The 21420-nt window shown below is 41.0% G+C and overlaps 1 protein-coding gene across 12 annotated transcripts in view; it reads right to left on the reverse strand.

Moving 5' to 3' along the window:
• Positions 1-21420, reverse strand: part of ENAH (ENAH actin regulator) — a 144723-nt gene that overhangs the window by 47279 nt on the left and 76024 nt on the right. For all 12 annotated transcript variants that reach the window (XM_077901286.1, XM_077901288.1, XM_077901291.1 and 9 more), the window contains exon 3: positions 18108-18285. In XM_077901286.1, the coding sequence (XP_077757412.1) occupies positions 18108-18285 (178 nt within the window). The remainder of the gene's footprint in view (positions 1-18107; positions 18286-21420) is intronic.

Consider the following 21420-nt stretch of genomic DNA (forward strand, 5'->3'; position numbering starts at 1 on the left):
AGTGGAATGAGCCAAACAGAGATAGACAAAGACTGCATAGCTTCACTTGTATGTGAACTTTAAAAAAAACAAAACAAAACACCAAGCTCATAGAAAGTGGTTGCCAGGGAGTGTGGGTGGGATAAATAGGCTGGTAAGAAGGTACAAACTTTCAGTTATATAATGAGTAAGGATTGAGGATCTAATGTAAACTTGGTGACTCTAGTTGATAGCACTGTACCTCATGCTATCACGAATTGAAGTTTGCTATAACTCACCAAAATTAATCTCTCTCTCGCTCTCGCACTCTCTGTCACACACACACACACACACACACACAGAGGTAAGGTGACAAATGTGTTAATTAACTAGATAGGAGGGATCCTTTCACAAAACAAGCTATACTAGATCATCATGGCATAAATTTTTATTCTTAGATTATACTTTAATAAGACTGAAAAAATATATATACATATATATCTAGGTCTCATACTGCAAGGCTTCATGCCAGCAGACATGAGAATTACAGCAAAGAGCAAACTGTGTGTTCAGAGTGATGGCATTTTTTTTTTTTTTTTAAATTTATGATAGTCACACAGAGAGAGAGAGAGAGGGGCAGAGACACAGGCAGAGGGAGAAGCAGGCTCCATGCACCGGGAGCCTGATGTGGGATTCGATCCCGGGTCTCCAGGATCGCGCCCTGGGCCAAAGGCAGGCGCCAAACCGCTGCGCCACCCAGGGATCCCCGATGGCATTTTTTAAGTGGCATTTTAATACTTCTTCAAAAAAATTTCATTGTTTTAAAATATGTGCAGTTTTTAATAAAGAAAATCTTTAAAGATCTCAGGAAATTGAGCATCATGAATCTATAGTCATATGAAAGACGGCCAACATATAAACCTCTCCCATGTCGTTGTGCCAATTCTTAGGCAAACTGTATATGTGATCCCTCCTTCATTTCTTTGATCTTTCCTCAATTTAAGGCCTCAGATACATTTTATTCCTTTCTTAGCAAATGTTAGATGGCTGCTAACAGCTGACAAACTGCAGATAACCCATTAGAGGTTTGAACAGCAATAGTCCCAACATGCCCCCTAGCCCACACCTATTTTGTAGACCTTTTATTTTCAGCTGTGGAATCAATGACTCTGAAGCCAGCTAAAGAAAGCTTTAGAGTCAACCAGAAGTAAGAAGACCTGTAATGTACCAATCCTGCCACATCCTAACAACCATACCATGTTCCCTTCTGTGCAGAACAGAGCTGTCCACCAACCACCTTACAAGCACCCCCTGCCCTCTGCCACCACAGGCATTGTGAGGCACAGGTGCAGTCAGGCAGGGCTTCAACAGGTCAGCGCACTGCTGGATTGCTAGCTGAGTCTCTAACCAGCACTGGGATCCACTCAGTGACACAAACCAGAAACCCAGAGCCCTCCTCACCCCTTCTCTTTTGTTATGACTAGTTAATCTACTGCCAAGTCCCTTCCTGCAACCTTGAAATCTCACTCTCCAAATGGCCTTCATTGCCACACATTATGCTCCATGACCTCTTGTCCAGACTGTGGTTTTCAAAGGGGGTGCGTTTATCCCAGACCACTAAACAAACACTGGGCTGGGAAAGAAAACGGCAGCGCTTCTATTTCTGTTCATTTTTCTCTCATCCTTTTTCTTTTTCTATGTTTCTCACTGTTCTCAAGATAAATCTCAAACTCTAGGGCCTTCTCTCCATGCTATGACACTGCCTCCCATCCGGTTCATGCTGTCTCCCTATACTCTAGGCATGCCAGTCTTTCCATCTTTCAAACATGCTCTCAGGGTTCCTCATTCTCAAGGGCCGCCTTACAGGTGCCCATGCCTTCTGCCCACAGCAGTCATCTCTGGGTCAGCAAGAGTATTTCCTTCTGAGCCAACTACAACTTGCTAGTAGTACAAAACTCAACTGGAGTTCAGACAATGAAGACAAGTAGTCCCCCTCCTTCACTAGGAGTTCTTTCTCCTACTTCAAGTTTTTATCATGTTTTTTCCTGTTAGCCACTCAAAAAACTTAAAAGAATGTAATAAGCATAAAGATAAAATTAGGTAATTATCAAATTTTTTAAGAAATATGAAGATCTGTCTAAAGACTTTGGAGCAGGGATCCCTGGGTGGCGCAGCGGTTTAGCGCCTGCCTTTGGCCCAGGGCGCGATCCTGGAGATCCGGGATCGAATCCCACGTCAGGCACCCGGTGCATTGAGCCTGCTTCTCCCTCTGCCTGTGTCTCTGCCTCTCTCTCTCTCACTGTGTGCCTATCATAAATAAAAAAAAAAAAAAAAGACTTTGGAGCAAAGTTTTAATACAATATTACAATTTAGGCAAAGTGGTCCACTTGGACCTTGGACCAAACCTCCACTTGGACCAAAGTGAGATAGAAGAAACGGACCTGCAACAGCCTTCAAAACTGGAGTCTGGCGGCAGGTGGGGGGTGACAAAGGTGTCCAGCTCAGTAGGCAAGACTCATGGTAGGCGCACATTCAGTGACATGAGGATGTCTCAGATCCTACGTAAGGAAACTCAGACAACCTCACTGCTGTATCCACACAGAAGGAACTGAAATGAAACCCCTGTAACCAAGAAAAGTGTTTGCACTCTAACCGTACAACACACCAACTTTCAAAGACCAGGTCTCCTTTCCTACTTTTACAAGACAGAGAATTAAAAGAATAAAAAAAAAAGTATAAAGTTTCTAAGCTAAATGGTCTTGGACATGGAAAAAAAATGAAGCTGGGCAACTGTGGGCAGATAAACTGAGCCTGGAGGCAAACAAATCTGAGATTTCACAAATCCGTTAAGCACTTCCCTCTATTTACATTCAGCTCAGCACACAGTTCCACTACAGTTCACCACAGTTTAATATGTGGAGTTTCTCTAAACTAAAGAATCTGCAGAAGGCCTTCTGCTTTGCTTTTAAGCTTATTTTTTAAAATGCAAGGATTCAGTCATTACTTTCACTGTACACCAGTCATGCAACTTTAAAATAAGAAAGCTAGCTGTTGAAATCAGTCCACAGAGCATGCCTGGACACAGGACACATATTTTTTATTATGGTTTACTTTTCAAACTGCCATGCATGACACATGCTACAAGATGCCTCAACTGTGAAAGCATCACAGTAAATAAAAGCCGGTTACAAAAAAAAAAAAAAAAAAAAAAAGGCCGGTTACAAAAGACCACATATCATATGATTCCATGAACATGCAAAGTCCAAAACAGGCAAATCTACAGAGAGTAGATCAGGGGTTGCTAGGGGCAGGGAAGGGTGGTGGTGACAGCGTAAGGGTCTGAGGCTTCTTTCTGGTATGAATGATAAAAACTCTCAAAGGTTGCCTGTGCTGATGGCTGCTCAGCCCAGTGAAAGCACAACGAACCACTGAATAGTATGTTTCACACAGGTAAACTGCACAGTATGTGAAGTAAAGCTCAATAAAGCTATGAAGGAAAAAAAAAATAGTGCTGGGTTTTTGTGTTCTTCATCTCAAAACCGTCTTTAAGACAAACTTGAAAAATATTTCAATGCCTATCACCTTTCCCTTATGGAAAATATAAAAGGTGATTATCTCTGGGTGGTAGGATTTTAGGTTTTCTTTTTTCTTTACTTTCTTCTTTATGCTTTTCTTTACTGCTTAAAATTCTTTTTTTTTTCTTTTTTTTTTTTTTAATTCTTATAATAAGCACACGACTTTTTAATCAGAAGAAAGAATTCCTTATTTTCCCTTGAAAAACAAAATGTTATGCTGGAAGTTACAGTTCCATCAGCAAGAGCTCTTGCTGGGTGAGGTCCCTCCAGGCTCTGGCCTCGGACCTATGAAATGGATACAAACAATGAAGAAAGTGACTCGAGTTAATAATACTAGGGTGACGAGGGTCTGGAAAAGCTTGTGAACCAGGACCTAGATGCCCTTTCCAAACTTGAGAGCTAGTGTGGGAAGGCCTGTGGCAGTTCCTCTGCCAGCAGGTTCTTTTTCAGCAGGAATCAACACCTCCTGATTTCAGCAGGAATCAACCCCCCCTTCTTAGGTGGGGACTCTGAATACCTGTGCACTTGGGATGGTTTTTACCCTAGAACAGAAGTTTCCCTCTCCACAGGGTCCAGTGCCTAGCTCTCACCTTTTCTGCACAGGAATTCCAGATAATCCAGCATGGAAACCAAGAAGCAACTTCTACCAAAAACCACACAGGGCAACTAATACAACAAAGGCGTCCAAATTTATTTTGAGAATCTAAAATATGTAAAGTTGTATTAAGAGAAGATTTGGTTAAATACATGAAGCAAAACAAAACAAAACAAAACAAAACAAAAAATAAAATAAAATAAATACATAAAGCACAAAATAAGCTGGGCTTGATCACATGATCCAGGGTTTCCACCTAGGCTGCTGGCGTGGGGGGTTGGGGGGGGGTGCTGTCATCGACCATGAACTCACCCTGTTGACTGAACACCAGGAGCTTCAGTCTCTGAAATTTAATTATATCCACAACAATATATACCTTTATGTCCCTACTTTTTTTATTTTAAAGATTTTATTATTTTTTAAAAGATTTTTATTTGACAAAGAGCACGTGCACAGGCACAAGCAGAAGGAGCAGCAGAGGGAGAGGGAGAAGCAGGCTCCTCACTGATCAGGGAGCCCATACACAGGGCTCGATCCCAGGACCCTGAGATCATGACCTGAGCCAATGGCAGACGCTTCACCAACTGAGCCATGCAGGCGCCCCATGTCCCTACTCTTTAAATACAGTGTCTCATGATTAGTGATTAGTAAGCTATATATAAACTCTGCTGCCAATTCAAACTTGATGTTTGTGAAGGTGATGAAGCATTGTGTTTTTATTCAGACAAAGAATAAGGAAACAAAGTTAGTGTCACAGGTTCCCATTCTTAATACTCAGTAAATGTTACTCAATAAAGTACTTCTTTTTCAGGAAAACTGTACACTAAATACTTATCATCTTTTAAATTATATTTTTAGCATTTTAATCTTTAGGTTTATATTATTCTACTTTCTTCATTAGACATTTTTCATGTTAAATCTGAATCTTTTAACTACTCATCCTCTATAAGTAAGATATAAAAGCAGCAGCAACAGCAACTAATTGTTATTTAAAAACAAAATGAGGGGGGACCGCAGTATCAGCAAGAACCCAGAAGGAAACATGATAAAACCCAGCACCACCCACTAGAGCCTAAGGTCTTTCCAACATACTATGTGATTGCTAAGTTCTTACTTTATATTATCTACTCAGAGTTAGGGGTCTGCCTCACTGGACTTGAAGATACTCAGAGGTCACGTCTGTACCATATTCATCATCCTATTACAAGCAACCAGCATTTCCAGCTTGGCACGGAGTAATTATTACATTTGTTTAACTAAAGTGGTTTTTGGGAGGCTTAGTAGTTGAGTGTTTGCCTTTGGCTCAGATCATGATCCTGGGGTCCTGGGATCAAGTCCCTCATAGGGCTCCCCACAGTGAGCCTGCTTCTCCCTCTGCCCATGTCTCTGCCCCTCTTCCTGTGTCTCTCACGGATAAATAAAATCTTTTTAAATTTAGAAAAATAAAGGTTTTTTTTTTCAGAATCGATGCAATTAAACAGAACTTATTGAAGGCATACGGTGTGCTAGCAGTCATCTAAGTACCTTTACGTATATCAATCCATCTAAATGAACGTAAATATGAGAATGAATGAATCTGTACATAATTTTACTAAAAAGGAGAGGTATACAAGACCAGAAATATTTCAACAAAAGTCAGGGAAATAAAATTGCTTTTAAATTTAAAAAACTAACCTTTATTTGGACAGAGAAGTGGGGGGGGGGGGTCCTGTAAAGCCTAATTCAGTATAATATAAAGAAGAACTCAGAAAATCTATCTGAAATTTTTAATGCACTGCAAGATTGGGATCCCTCAAGCTCACAGGAAAGAATTAATTCTTTAAAAAGCAAGAAAGCAGCCTCATCCACAGCTACTTCCCAGAGAGAAGAAATTCAGGTGAAGCCAAGTTCTGGCCCAGTTGTTACAACCAAGAGCCCTCAGAAGGCAGGCATGACTTCAGAAACCAGGGTGTCTTCAGAAGGCAACCTGGCTGTGTATCCTCTTAACAAGCTCAGCCTGAACTTGTCATAAGCAAGTGTACACTTGACAAGCCACATGCAGGGACCCGGGACAGTCACTATGGTGGTCACAGGAAGATGAAGTGCACAAGAAAACACTGATGGAAGTCCTAACAAGTTGCTCTAGATCACACTTTACCAAGTAAGAGAAGTACAAACTGCACTAACAGACAAGGCAGAAGCATCAGAGTCCTGAACACCTAGTGCTTGCGTGGAATGCGATCCTCGAAAATAAAACCACACTATCCCAACTGAAGCAGAGTGTTTATTTAAAAGTGAAGAGATGTACTTCAAGCTGATTTCCCCAAAGAATAGTATGTCCCCCTTTGGAATAGTAAAACAGTCATGCCTTTGTAAGGACAGAGTTCTAGACACTCCAAATCCATTCACGGAAAAAATACCATCAGTTACTCTTAAGGCATTAAATATACTTAAGAGCTGTTTATAGATCACATCTTAGTCCAAATTAGGAGGACTATAGGTTACATTTTTTAAAAATGTATGTATGTGTCTTTTGGCCTTCAGCAGACAAGACACTTTAAATAACTTGATCTGTACGCCAAGAGAACCTGCTAGGAAAGACAAGCATTGTCACTAACTTTGGTTCTGTCAAATTTATTTATATAATCCAGAAATCAAGAGTTTAAAGTGTTCTGAGAAAACATTAAGTCCCACCCACAGTGGTGAAAGAAGAAACAGAAAGCCAAGGACCTGGATGCAGGGAGAGTGTTTACTTGATACAGAATCAAAAGGGGCTGCCTCTAGAGAACCAAGAGCCATGTTAAGGACTCTGCACTTTGTTCTAAAAACAGCAGAAAGCTCCCAGAAGACTACGTGGTGCCCACAACAGCAGGAGTGCAAAATCAACAGAAGGTCTGTCCTAAGTAGTACTTAGAGAAGAGATGAGAAACTCACTTCCTGGGAATTAATGTTACTTATCCAGTCAATATCCTCAAATTGGGTATGTATAATTCTGAGGCCTACATATATGAAGACTAGTGACTCTAAATCTGAGTAAGAAAAAGTAACTATTTGTGTTTAGTACAGCATTACCACAGTAAAGATCAGGATGTTATTTGCAAAGGAAACTCCTTACTATAAATGTATCTCTTCCTACGTGAACAACACTGTCATAACCAAATGCCCCTGAAAATTTCCAGAAAACAGTAGCCATTTGTTTTCTGGTGTGCATTTTCTCAGAAATTGCAAAAGCCTGCAGAAATAGCAGGTCTATCTTATAAGGACTATTTCCAGTGTCTGCCCATGATCAGCACACTGTTTGCTTACTACACCTCACAACTGCCACTCTGTACCCCCTCTGTACCACTCGTGAGGTTCACGCTGCCCTGCAGACATTTCTGACCATGTCGGTCTACTCTATCCAGTCAGTAGGCCCTCTAGGTCCACGATTCTGGATTACTTGCTTCTGTTTCTTTCATAGAGTGTAACATGGCACCTTAGTAAGATTATAAATAATTCAGTACCCTTTTCTTCTTTTAGATTACGAGATCACCTACCTCTTAGGAATTTTCTATGGATTAAGGAAACAATATCCTTTATATATATGATACTGATTTCAAGGATACCACTGTTTAATACCATCTTCAAAAGATTGATTAGAATTTTTCTGTTTTGGGATGCCTGGGTGGCTCAGCGATTGAGCGTCTGCCTTCGGCTTGGCTCAGGGCATGATCCCATGGTCCCAGGATCGAGTCCCACATCGGGCTCCCTGAGTGGAGCCTGCTTCTCCCTCTGCCTGTGTCTCTGCCTCTCTCTCTCTGTCTCTCATGGATAAATAAATAAAATCTTTAAAAAAAAAAAAAGGAATTTTTCTGTCTTGTCTAGAACATAAAAATAGAAGTGCCCAATGTTCACTTGGAGGCACCACTGTATATGTGCTCTTTGCTGGATACAAACACACAAAAGCCCACAAAACACCACAATTCAGCTGTAAGAACGCCTGGGCAGACGTGGCTGCCATTGTGATGTTGTGATTGGTCTCACCAAAGAAGTAGTTCCAGCAATCTGGTTCTCATCATCAATGAAGAACAAGATAGATTCCACTCTATTAGAGCTTCTCCCTACTCCCTACATCCTTAATTAAAGATGGAAAGGTCCTACAAAACAGGTATCGGGGGATCCCTGGGTGGCTCAGTGGTTTAGCACCTGCCTTCGGCCCAGGGCGTGATCCTGGAGTCCCGGGATCAGGCTCCCTGCATGGAGCCTGCTTCTCCCTCTGCCTGTGTGTCTGCCTCTCTCTCTCTCTCTCTCTCTCTCTGTGTGTCTCTCATGCATAAATAAATAAAATCTTAAAAAGAAAAAAAAAAAAACAGGTATCAGAATGTGACACCCAGCAAATGCTCCTCCCACTTATAGGCAAAAAAGTGATTAAAATTCAGGAATACAAGTAAAGTAACTGTATATAAATTACTATTCTCATGCAGTAAAACATGCAAATAAGGATGGCATCCTCAGATCACTGCAGCGCCATTAATTAAATTTTAAGCTAACTTTAAAATAAGCTGAGAAATGTCATCCCCAGCTAGACCTGCATTAGACAATACCTTACAAGATGCCCACTGCCAGAGAAGCAGAGAAACAAGAATGAGAGTCAGGAAGAATATAGTGTCTGTCTGACAACTTCAGGCTCAGGTCACCTTCTCTAAGACCATGACATGTAGATTAATCACAAAAATCTTATCTGTCTCTTTTGCTCATTCAGTCACACCAATCTTGGAGCAGGACAAGATTTCCTAAGGCCGCCCCCTAAGACTAAAGCCATGCCCATGAACAATGCAGTATAAGACCTGAGTTATAGCCACACTGAAAAGCAGCTTTCCTCAAACAGCTAGTGATCTGGAACTTAAAAGTCTAGAAGCAACTATTTTAAAGTTTATTTATTATAAATCATAATTCCCATTTGTATGAATATATAACTCATCTATTAGAACATAATTGTGAAAATCCCAAGAGAAGTCACAACTGTACCAATGAGAAACCAAAAGAATGCGAACTTCTAAGAGGCAGAGCTAAAACAGCAACAGTGGTCACCAGTGTTGGATACAAGATGGTTTCAAATCTCATCACTGGGAAATTTTTATCCATGCAGCATGAAATAAGGCTACCAGACCTCCACGCTCCCTGTCACTGACAGGATGAGCAGGACAGGAATGATGTCTGTACTCTGTCTACTCCTCCACCATGCCCAGCCCCCAGGAAGTCCTCTTGCTGGGAAGGAGAGAAGAACACTGGAAGAAAGGCTTCTCTGTTAGAAGCAAAGCTGGGCTTATCTTAGAGAAACAGAATCTTACACTAAGGAGATAGAAAATACGGAATCATCAATTCTCATCTGGAGACGATCTTATCCAGTAGACAAGAGTCCTTTGCTAGGCTGCCTGGAAAGGATAAAAGCCACTGGAATTCTCTTCTCAGTCAAGAGTCTCCATGATGATCGATGAAGGCAGTCATCCTCAAGGGTCCTGGTCATGGGCCCCTCACACTTTTCAACATCATTAAAGACCCTCAACAGCTCTTGTTTAGGTGAATCATGGCTACTGTTATTTTCTGTATTAAATAAACAATATCTACCAGTTTTAATTTCTAGTAATTCATTTTAAAAAATAACAAAAATTATTGTAACAATTACTCTCCAAAACAAAAATTATTTCCCAAATAAAAAATAGTATCCAGGATAACAAGGTTTTATATTTTTACAAATCTCTTCAATGTTTGGCTTAGAACACAGCTGGATTGTTTTATTTACTTTTGCATTCAGTATGCTGCAGTACCTTGTTTTGGCTGAAGTGTAAGAAGGAAAAAAGAGTGCCTTACAGACCTCCTGAAACGGTCTAGGAGAGGGACCTCAAGGTTTCCTGGAGCACATTTTTCAAACCCTGAGTTAGAGCTTTCAACTCAAGATTTCTAATGCTACACATGGTTTAGCCCAGAGAAAATGAGAATATGGAGAAAAATCAGGTGGAGACCCCAATCCAGGGATGACATCAATCCCTCCCAATGATGAGGGGATGATGAGGGCATCTACAAATGAGTGGTAGCTACAAGGTAAACGTTCATTCAAACTGTCCCCCTAGTGACCAAGAACTAGATATGGAGTCATTCCAATTATTACTCATTATAAATGCTGGAGGACAGGGCTGTAGTGAACAATCGAGAAAGAAGGATGTGATACCTCGGTACTTATCATCTGCACTAATCCACAGTCACTTTTAGTCCCAGAACTTCAGGTAGTTCCTGCAGGTGAATGGGAGACCAGAAAGCAGAGGCAAAAAGGAAGGCCAAGGGACAGAACCCACGAGAGGCAGCCTTCCCAGGGAATGTGCCTCTGGTGCACCCACTGAAAGGGCACCTATGTTCCATCCTGAGGAGAACAGAGATGTATCACCCAAATCACTTTCCAGATGCACTCAGTCCCCCCAGGAAGCCCAGCTGAGAAATGTGGACACACAGGTTAGAAACTGAGGCCTGGTGGTACAGCAGGCAGAGCACAGGAAACAGAAGTCTATCTCAGCAGCGCCTGACCTGTTGCACAGCTGGAAACCCTTTTATTACTTTAACGAGTACCCCCACCCCCGGGACTAGATGTTTGGAGGGCACCCATCCAGAGAACCTTCTTTCACAACTAATTAAATCAGATATGCAACTGGTCATGTTTTCAAATCAGGTACTGGGACTGTTTAAACTTTTCTTATCGTATCTTGGCACAGTCACAAAATCACAAAAGATCCAAAAATTCCTAAAATGTCAACAAGTCAATCAGAACTTCTTTCTCATCGGTTTTAGATTAAGTATCTCTACAAAGAGCTGGTAAATTTTAGTTCCAAGCAAAAAAGCTTAATATGGAATTAGTGGTTTTAGCAACCCTATCACTGGGATGTGTGGTATACAACAGTGTTCTTTTAGCTTTCTAAAACCCAGGAGATTATCTCACAACTTCAGTTGTTTTATAGGAGTCTCGTAGGTAACAAACTGAAAATCACTGCTCTAATATGAAAGGAATCATCTCCTATAGTAAAGGACATTCGCATGTAACACTCATGCAAACTGTCAATACGTTACTAAGCGAGGGGTGACGTCTGGGTGGCTCAGTTGGTTGGGCTTCCTGCTCTTGGTTTCGGCTCAGGTCATGATCTTGGGGTTGTAGGATCGAGCCCCATGTCAGGCTCTGAGCTCACCAGGGAGTCATTTGCTTGGGACTCTCTCTCTCTCTCCCTTGGCTCCTCCCCCCTTCCCTTGTATGTGTGCATGTGCATGATCTCTCCATTATAATAAATAAATAAATCTTTAAAAAAAAATTTACTAAACTTGGGGCTGAATAGATTTGCTAATTTCATTTTAAAGTCTGAAAAGAAATTTGCCCCTACTGTAAGCTACCTGAAGACAATATTGTGACTATATACCCTTTTTTTCTGAAACCTGGACTTAGGTTCACAATAAAAATCAACTTCATGCTGAACTATGTTTTCGTGTTCGCCTTTTTCTCCCAATCTTAGGACTGTCTTTACCTAACAGTCGTACCACAGCATGATGCTGCAGACACGGTGTTCTCCCCAGATGTCTGCCACTGTTGTGGAAAAGAAGTAGCCAGAATTCTTCCGTAATGAAACAGCACCTAAGGGGGCGAGGCACTAGAACAATATCGGCTTCCTGCAAGCTCACCTGACTCTCACTACAATCTCTTTCCCGCTTCTATTTTCCCCTCTATTCTCATGATTTCTGTCTCTACTAGGCAATTTCATACTTATTCCCCCGCCTCCAGCAGCTCCCTTTTCAAACTACTGCCAGCTTTCTGAAGTACAGCTCTGTTCCCATTATTCCAGCTGCTTGAACACTCACACTGTAACGGTCACCAGTAGCTCTTAAAGGCCCTTCCTCATCAGACCTACCTTCTGACTTTCTCCCTGCCAGGACAAAACCAGCCCCTGCTCAGCAAACACCGTTCATTCTTTCCCCTTCCGTTCTCTCTGTGCCTACATTTCATTCACCTTTCAAACTCCGCTCACAAAGCCACCCCATCAACACCTGCCCAGTTGCTCCAGTGAAAAGAAACCTCATTCCCCCTCAGGCAGGATTTTATCTACACCTCAGCAATGACCTCCCCTTTTTGGGACAATGGGTATGTCTTATCTCTTTGAGGATGAGATGGATGAGATGGGAGTCTAATTTCCTCCTGGATTTAGATGCACCCATATGATGAATGAAATAACTAATTTCCTAAGAGAAAAAAAAACTAACAAGACAGATCTCCCCCAGGGAGCAAAGACAAGGAAAAAGCTAGAGAAAAATCAGTCTCCTTATCACTTCTTATTCCTCAAAGTCAATTAATCCACACAGCAGAATCTTCCAGGTATTTATAAATATTAGCATTCAAAAATAACATTTTATAGTTTAAAATACTGTCTTCATCTCATTTAATTCCTGTAATGATATCTTAACCTATTCTCCAAAGAAAACCACTTCAGAGAAGGCACCCTGCCACCAGAAGAAGGGTCAGCCTCTGCCTCCAATGGTGTTTTCCACTAAATCACTTTGAAAGACCTTGAAATTTTATTCAAAGACATAAAACAAAAAGTAAATAAAAGATCTCTTCTTTCCTATTTTCTCACCCTAAAGTGATTTCCCTCAAAAGTGTCTTAAAAGTGCCTGGAAGATGTTGATTTGAAAAAGCAAAGCAACGGCCTGAGGGCCAGAAGACCCAACCCCAGTTGTGGCTACCACTGTGGGTAAGACTCAAGTGCCAATTTTTGTAACTGGAAACTGGGGTCACCACTCCTGCAGATCCACCTCCCATTCCTGTGAAAACTGTGAATTTAGAAGTTGGGGAAAGTACGGGAGAGGTTAATTTAAAAGTGAAGCACTATGTGAGCATACACACAAAAACACTGTCCCACCCACCTGACCCCAAACCTGTCACTCCCTGCATCCTGAAGAGCAGCGGACATCTCACTGTTTCAAAAGGTTACTTCAGTAAAGTAAGTTGATTGACAAAAACTCAGTGAAAAATACTGTCCAAGATGACCTTTGGGATTCTTTCAAGGTCCAATTTCATAGGATATTATGAGGGCATTAATAAAGTGCTCCAAATGCAGCATGTCCAGAACCAAACGCATGTCCCTGTGCCCAGAACCGCACCCCCTCCTCTCCTTCTATGGCTAATGTCATTTCACCAGGGGCCCAGACAGACACATCTGTAATCACCATACAGCACCTGTGCCTCCTTCCTGGCCTGTCCATCACAGCCCACCGACAGATCCTAAATGCCATCTTACGCAGCAGTCTGGCTATACGCCCCAGGGCTGGTCCCGTGACCTTCTTGTAAGAGAAGGAAGATACCACCCCCTGATTCTGCGGGGTTGTTGTAAAGATCTTTAGTTAGACGCCTGGGTGGCTCAGTGGTTCAGTGTCTGCCTTTGGGTCGGGGCGTGATCCCAGGGTCCCAGGATCAAGTCCTGCATTGGGTTCTCCTTGAGGAGCCTGCTTTTCCCTCTGCTGATGTCTCTGCCTCTCTCTGTGTGTCTCTCATGAATAAATAAAATCTTAAAAAAAAAAAATTTAGTAATACACATGCCAAGGACTTGGCACATGGCAGGCACCTAATAAACAGATTATTTCTGCCTCTGCCTCAGATAGGCTTTAAGGACAAAATGGGGACCTGGATAGAAGGCCCAGAACAATGTCCTCAAGGGTACAGCAGCAGGAAGTAAAAGTGTCACCTCCTCCTCTGCTTCTCACCTTGCTGTGACTGTTTCATTTCAGGGCACCACCTATCTTCCCCACGGCATCACACCCTAACCTGGCCATACCTGGGCCCCATGCTCACCCGCCCATCACGATCAACCTAAAGCACGGACCTGGTCACATAAATGCGCACCTGGCACCCTTCACAGGCTGTGTCCCACTGACCCTGCACAGGGCCATGCACAGCCCTCAGCAGGATACCACGCTCTTCCCAACCTTCCCCACCTTTTCTCTTGGAATTTCTCTCCTCCGTAAATTCTCATGCCCAGGCCACAACACAGCCTCTCTGTTGTCTCCCAATGGTTCCCATCCCATCTAGAATGTTCTTCTACCGCTGCCAAGGCCTACGCTTTCTCCAAGATATGTCTCCAGCGTCATCTGCTCTTCGAATCTCCCTTGGACCCCAGAGTTTTCTTTGTGCGGACCCCACTCATAGCATCTCACACATTGTATCCTAATGTGCTGATCTTGTTTCCCGTAGCCGAAAGCCCGGAGGGCAAGGGACAGGCCTCATCCTGTTAGCATTATTCCTCATGCCTGACACAGAACCTATGCTCAAAACACACTTGATGACATCTATGATACAACCACAATATTGGTCTCGTGACTCCTGCGATCTGCAGGGCTGAAAAATAAATGTCTCTATTACCTTAAGGTATTTCTAGAAACTTTTTGAGGTTTCTAAAATCCAATTAATTCTAAAACATATCTCAAAAAGATTTTAAAATGGTGAGATAAAATTCATATAATGCTCATATGAAAGGTGTATCAGATCAAGTTTCCAGCAAAAAAAAAAAAAAAATTTAATGGAATCTCTATAAAACTATTTTTAAAATCTAAAATTTTTAAACATGAGATCTCTGTGTTCTCATCTTCAATAGCTATAAAATAAAATCAAGCAAAAGCAGTCTTAGTTAATGGTATAATATTTTAAGGTTTTCTTCTACAAAGGTATGCTTAATCTTGATTGAGAAGAACAAAAGCAGAATATACTTCCTGGCTATGCGGGAAAAAGTGAATTTAAAAAATTATTTCCTATTTTCAAATGCCCTGAACCTTTCACAAAAACAGTGTGCAAATTTACTTCCACTAATCATCGCAAGGACTAACTTTATATTTTATGTAATCCACAACTATTACCTGCAAACCTGCTATAAATGTACCTGACAAACAACACAGAAATAAAAATATCAGTCTGGATAATACCATCTGAAAGTAAGTGTTTAAGTTGAGTCTAACCTTAGAGAAAGGGAAGAGATAAACTGTAGCATTTGGTATAAAAGAAGGAAGGCTAACCCAACTCTTTTTTTAAGAATGTTAGAACATGTGATTTGTGTTTTTTAAATTCCAAATATAACTCGCTGTATTTAGCACCTCCTGTACTTTCCAGTATATTAGATAATTGCACACCAAGTTAAAAACAAAATAAAGGAAAACATTCCTGCCACCCTCCCTTTTCATAAAAGAGATGGAAATTTCACATGCACAGAGTACCTTATAAAGGTCAGTATGAACAGCCCCAAAGAAAGTGGTTTTTTGTCCATTAAAAAAATATTTGGAGGGCTTAGAGAACTCAGGGACAAGGGAGAGGGGAAAGGAGAACCATGCAATTATGGGTTTTGGCAAAACGAATGGGCTGGTACCTTCAGCCCCTGCTCTGGAAAGCTGCATGGTGCCTCAGTGGCTCTGGGCCCTGACCCTCCCACAAATCAGAATGGCACCACAGTTTGTCTGAATGCACTAAGGTTCTATAGGAGATTTTGTTTGAACAAGGCTGTGCATAACTTTAAAAAGCCTAAAATCACTCAGAAGAATAAACCAACGTTCAGTGAATAATACTGATATTAATAGCTAAAAAATAACAAAATGAACAGAAGTATTCAATATGGAAAAATAGTTTTAAAACATGGCAAACCATTAAGCAGCAGGAAAGACTACTGTCTGCAGTCACTTTACCTTTAGAAATGTTTGTTTCTGTGGCTTCTGATCAGAGGTTTACTGGGTATATTGTTTGCTTAGGGAGGGGACATGCCAGTGAACTTTTTTCAAGGTGGTTTTGGCAGGGAAGACAATAGATGGTTTCAGCAAGGAACTGGCTGTGAACCCAAAGCAAACAGCTGTGGAAGGGGAAGGCATGCTCAGGATGAGAGGTGACATTATTGGGTTTGTTTAAGCAGCCAAGTCAAGTCCACTAAGTGGTCCTGGGGTGGGGGACACAACCATCCTACTGTGGAGACCTACAGAGAAAATGACACTCTTCTGGATTCTTCTGATTCTTCACCTCCTGCGCCTCTATTTCCAAGCCAGTTAGTGCCATCAAAGATCAGAAATTAGAGTCTAGCTACAGTTAATTATGAAGAAAGTCATTATCTAAATACATCAACCATTCCACATGCTTTCTTTTCTCTGATGAAACTGCTACAAAACCAAGTGGCAGGGCCATGGTGCAGGGAGATGGTTACAATGGGCCCACCTGTTCTGCCACTATCCTCCTCCCCTTGGCCCATGGCACGAAAGGCTTGTTGTGACCCTGAACAGAACAAAATTTCACAATCATCTAAGAAGAATCTATTGAATTTGTCTGCCTTACCAAAATGTTCACAATTATAGTGAGATGGTGGGCAATTTTTCCATTTGCCAAACTTTCTAGAATGTGGAAATTATAAGAGAATGTAACTGAGTCTCTCCACACTAAGACTCATCAATTTCAAAAGACAAAGATCAGAAGGGAAAACATTAGTGTTTACATTCTGAAAGCAAACTACAGGACTCCACACTTAAAAACAATCTTTTCCATTTGGTTAAAAACAAATAGATGACAAGATGAAAAACAATCGTCTAGTTTCTAACATCCACAGACACTCTTTTGAAGGTTTAGAAATAAAAATGCTATTTTGCTTCAAACATGCAGAAGCCAAATGTCACTGTCCTAAACATACCCACTACACTTTGGGACTTTAATTATTCATTATGCAGCTGGCCTCTTTACAGAATAAGAGCCACAATCCTAGTTTCTCCCCTACAGTGAGACCACAATGAGGGGACATTCTATCCCTGCAGCAGAAGGCTGACAAGAGACCGATGCGTGGCCACTCAATCTACACCCAAGACTATGCACACCCAAGGGCTTTCCTGTGCTACGTTCTGGACTTACTGAAGCTCCAGAGGTTTATCTTCTCAAAACAGATAAGATGTAAGAGCTATGTCCCAATTATTTATAAAAAATCTTAATTTCCTCAAAAGACCTCCTATCAATCATCTTATAGGCATAAAAAGGTGGTTTTGGCAAGATTCCAAAATGTCGTCTTGCTCTGAAATTTCTATCTGAAATAGACTAATCTATGGGCTAGATGCTTCAATGCTTCTTAGAATAAGTCATGGTATAAATAAAACTTGACATATCTATAACAAGCTTTGAAACTCTGTACCTTCAACAAAGTATCAAAAATTAATCTGTCTCTCCTCTTAAGATACATAAATAAATTTTGCTTCTGGCACATTTATATCATCAACATCACTACTAAGTACACAACAAAGGCAAAAGTAATCGTATTTACATTGTTTTACATATAACACTTATTTTTAGGATATAAAATCTATCTCCCCAAAGAGATAACCACACATTGGTATATTTCATTTTCGATTTTGTGAACCAAAGCTAAATCACATCTCTGAGACATACACAATTTTAAACCCTGGGTTTTTAAACAGTACATTATTTCCACTTCTCTTTTTCACTACCACGCAGTATCAGAAGGGATGCAATTCATGGCACATACCACCTGAGGGCACTCCTAAAATCTTTAAACAACTTTCAGAATCAAGGTCTCTTCTGTGCAAGGATGAAGGAAACCCAGTCCTACATGAAGTTCATGGGCTTGGAAGTGACTTAAAAAACATATTTCGGAAAGCATGTGTTTCTTCATATAAAGGTGAGATGACGATAAATACACAATTTCTATCCACTGCATATTCTCTGAGGTTCACATCCATGCAATAAAAGCTGAGGTTCTAGAGTAGGAGGATCATAACCATCTTCAAAGGAGAAGGTTAAAAACTTACTGACTAACCAATATCCTTCTAAACTGTATGTCTATCATCAAGAAACCAAAGTTCACACTTCTGAGGGAAACAACAGAAATTTAAGAATTACTTCAAACATTATTTCACATACACATACACAGGGCACTTGAGTTGGAAGAAACAAGTAAACCAAGATACCGTACCTGTTTCCTGTGAATTCAACACCTCTAAGGCATGCATCATGGCACTTGCGAAGACATTGGCATCCTCCTTGCTGCCAAAGTTGAGGCCATACACCTGTCTGGCATCTCGCCACTGGTGGAAGGTCTGTGTAGCCTGATTGTACTTCAACCCCTTAGGGATGGCGCAATTTATCACCACCTGAAAGACAGTGATTCCTCACAGAGTCAACCTAATACTTGGCAGAACCAACAAATCCTGATAGGATGTACTCAAACCTGTTCCGCCCAGATCTTGGCCAAAAAAAAAAAAAAAGTTAAAAATCATTCTCTTGGGTAAAGTCAGTCAAGTCAGTCAGCAGAAATAACAGTCTGATGATGGAAGGTAAGGTGTCTGATGTTACAAAGATCTGGCCATAACCAGAAATCTATACCCTCATTAAAAATCTATACCCTCATTAAATATATCTTAACATGCTTATCGAAATATTAATTCAGAAAGCATATAAAACATAAACAGTGAACAGTCCCACGTAGCCAAATCCTGATCAAGAAATAAGAATGTCAACACCAGAAACTTCCTTCATAAGTCCTCCGCCTCCCCAAAGGTACTAGCTACAGTTCTAGCATCACAGATTAGTTCTGCGGGTCTCCAAATTTTTTTTTTTTTTTTGGGGTCTCCAAATTTTATGTAAAGCAGAGTTACACAGTACATACTGTGACATGCCCACTCTATCCTTCACAACTGTTTATGGGAGTCAGCTATTCACCACACACAGCTGTGGTTGATTCTTTTTCAGTGCTCTGTGGTATTCCATCATAGTAATCACACTTATTTACCCATCCTCCTATTAATGAACATTTGGATTACTTGCAGTTTGGGGCTATTAAAAATAGTGATGCTATGAACATCCTACTAAATGTCTTCTGCTACACATGGGCACCCACTCTGTTGGTCATACACCCACAAGTGGAGTTGTCACGGGCCAAAGACATACTTGACTTTAGCAGAAAACTCCAAGTAGCTTTCCAAATTGGTTCTGTCAATTTTCGCTCCCATGGCAGCATACAACAGCTCTCCTACTTGTACGTACAATGCAACATTATGACTGGAATTGTCGGCCTTTATTTGAACACTCCTGATAGGTATGAATATACCACTGTGGTTCCGCTCCATGTATCCCTGATTACTAATGAGGTTTAATCCCTTTTCGTGTTTTAATGGCTATGTGGATACCTTCTTTTACAAATAGGTGCTTAAATCAAATCTCTTGCCCAATTTTTCTCTACTGATCTGGAAAAGTCCTTTATATATTCCAGACAGGACCCCACTGCTGGTTATCTGGGCTGGAAATACCTTCTCCCCGGGTGCAGCCCACCTTTTCACTCCCTGAATGGGATCTTCTGATGAATACAAGTTCTCAACTTTTATTCAGTCCAAAGCAGCAATCTTTTCTTTTCAGTTAATGCTTTTAATAACTTGTCGAAGAAGAGCTTCTCAATTCCAAGACCATGAAAATATTATCCCACGTTATTTTAGGAGCTTTACTGTTTTACTTTCACAGTTACATCTCCAATCCACATGGAAAGCTTGCCTTTGGTGTGAAACAAGGTTCAAGTTTCCTTTTTCTTCCAATATGGCTATCCAATCAATCCAGCACTATCAATTGTACTGCAGGCTTACTTTTTTCATAAATCAAGTGTTTAAATGGTTTGGTTTTGTTCTATTCATCAATATGCCTAGGTCTGACCCAACATCACAGCATCTTAATTGCTGCAGCTTTATCCTGAGCCTTGGAGTATGTCCTCCTTACTCTGGTGGTCTTCACTACTGCTGTGGCTGCCCTCCATCCTTTGTGCATAGCTACAGTTTCATATTAATTCTGCATGACTTACACAATCTGCCTGTGTCTGCTTTTCACTGGAGGGTTGAGTCCATTTATTATGTTTCATGTAAATTATATAAAATTCGGGTCTAAATCCATCTCACCTTCTTTTAGAGTGTATTCTTATTACCCTCCTACTAGCTAGCTCGTTGTACATGCTTTCGATGGCCTAGAGAGTACAAGAGGTATCAGTACCTCACTGTCACTTTTCTATGACAGATGATCATTTAGGATTTGCCCACATTTACACCTGTTGCTCTTTATTCCTTCCACCCCCTCCAAACTTCTGCTGGGATCATTTCTGATTCTGAGGGACACATTTCAGAATTTCAATTTCTTCCAATGTAGATCTCCTTGTGATGAATTCTCTCCATTTTTCTCAGAAAATGCCTTTAATTCACCTTCATTTTTGAAGAGGATTTTTATTCTGTACGGTCACTCGTTTTCTTTCAAGCCCACTCCTTCTCAGCTTTTGCTGTTTCTATGGAGAAGTTGGAAGTTGGCTGACCATCCACTGTAGCATCTTCAAGTCGTCCTGTCTTCCCTGGCTGCTTGAGGGTCTCTAGCTCCATTTAATGGGCAGGGACTTTGTATGATGGGTTTCTATATGGCTTTCTCTGTGTTTATCCCACTTAAGGTTTTCAGCATTTCTGAGCTGGTGTTTCATTGCCTCCTCAGTTTTTCTTCTTCCTTCTTTCTTCCTTTCCTCTAGACCTCCAAGTACACATGTATATTATACTTTCCCTATGTCTTTTTTTTTTTTTTGGATTTTATTTATTCATGAGCGACACAGAGAGACAGGCAGACACAGGCAGACAGAGAAGCAGGCTCCACGAAGGGAGCCCAATGTGGGACTTGATCCCAGGATTCCAGGATCATGCCCTGAGCTGAAGGCAGAGCACAACCACTGAGCTACCCCAGCATCCCTCCCTATGTCTTTCTCTCAATTCCCTTCACCTCTTTCACCCCTCCACCCCTTCCCTCTGGCAATTTATTCTCTGGATTTAGGAGTCTATTTCTGTTTTCTGTTTTGTTTAGATTCCACGTGTTAAATGAAATCATATGGTATTTGTCTTTTATTTCATTTAGTATTATATCCTTCGGATCCATCTAGTGTTGTTGCAGATGGCAAGGTTTCATTCTTTATTATGGCTGAGTAATATTCTATTGTGTACACACACCACATCTTTATTCACTTGTTTATCAGCAAACACTTGGTTTACTTCCACAGTTTGTCTATTGTAAATATTGTTGCAATAAATGTAGGGGTGCATATACCTTCTGGAATTGTTTCCCTTTGTTTTTTATACGTCCATATTTTTCTGTCTTAGAATATCTTAGCTTCAATCTGAATATTTTCTTTTGAGAGAGACTCTCAAGCAGACTCCAACTCAGAGTGGAGTGTGACACAGGGCTCAATCTCACGATCCTAAGATCATGATCTGAGGGGA

Source organism: Canis aureus, chromosome 6 (genome assembly GCF_053574225.1).
Source record: "Canis aureus isolate CA01 chromosome 6, VMU_Caureus_v.1.0, whole genome shotgun sequence".
In the NCBI taxonomy this organism is placed as follows: Eukaryota; Metazoa; Chordata; class Mammalia; order Carnivora; family Canidae; genus Canis; species Canis aureus.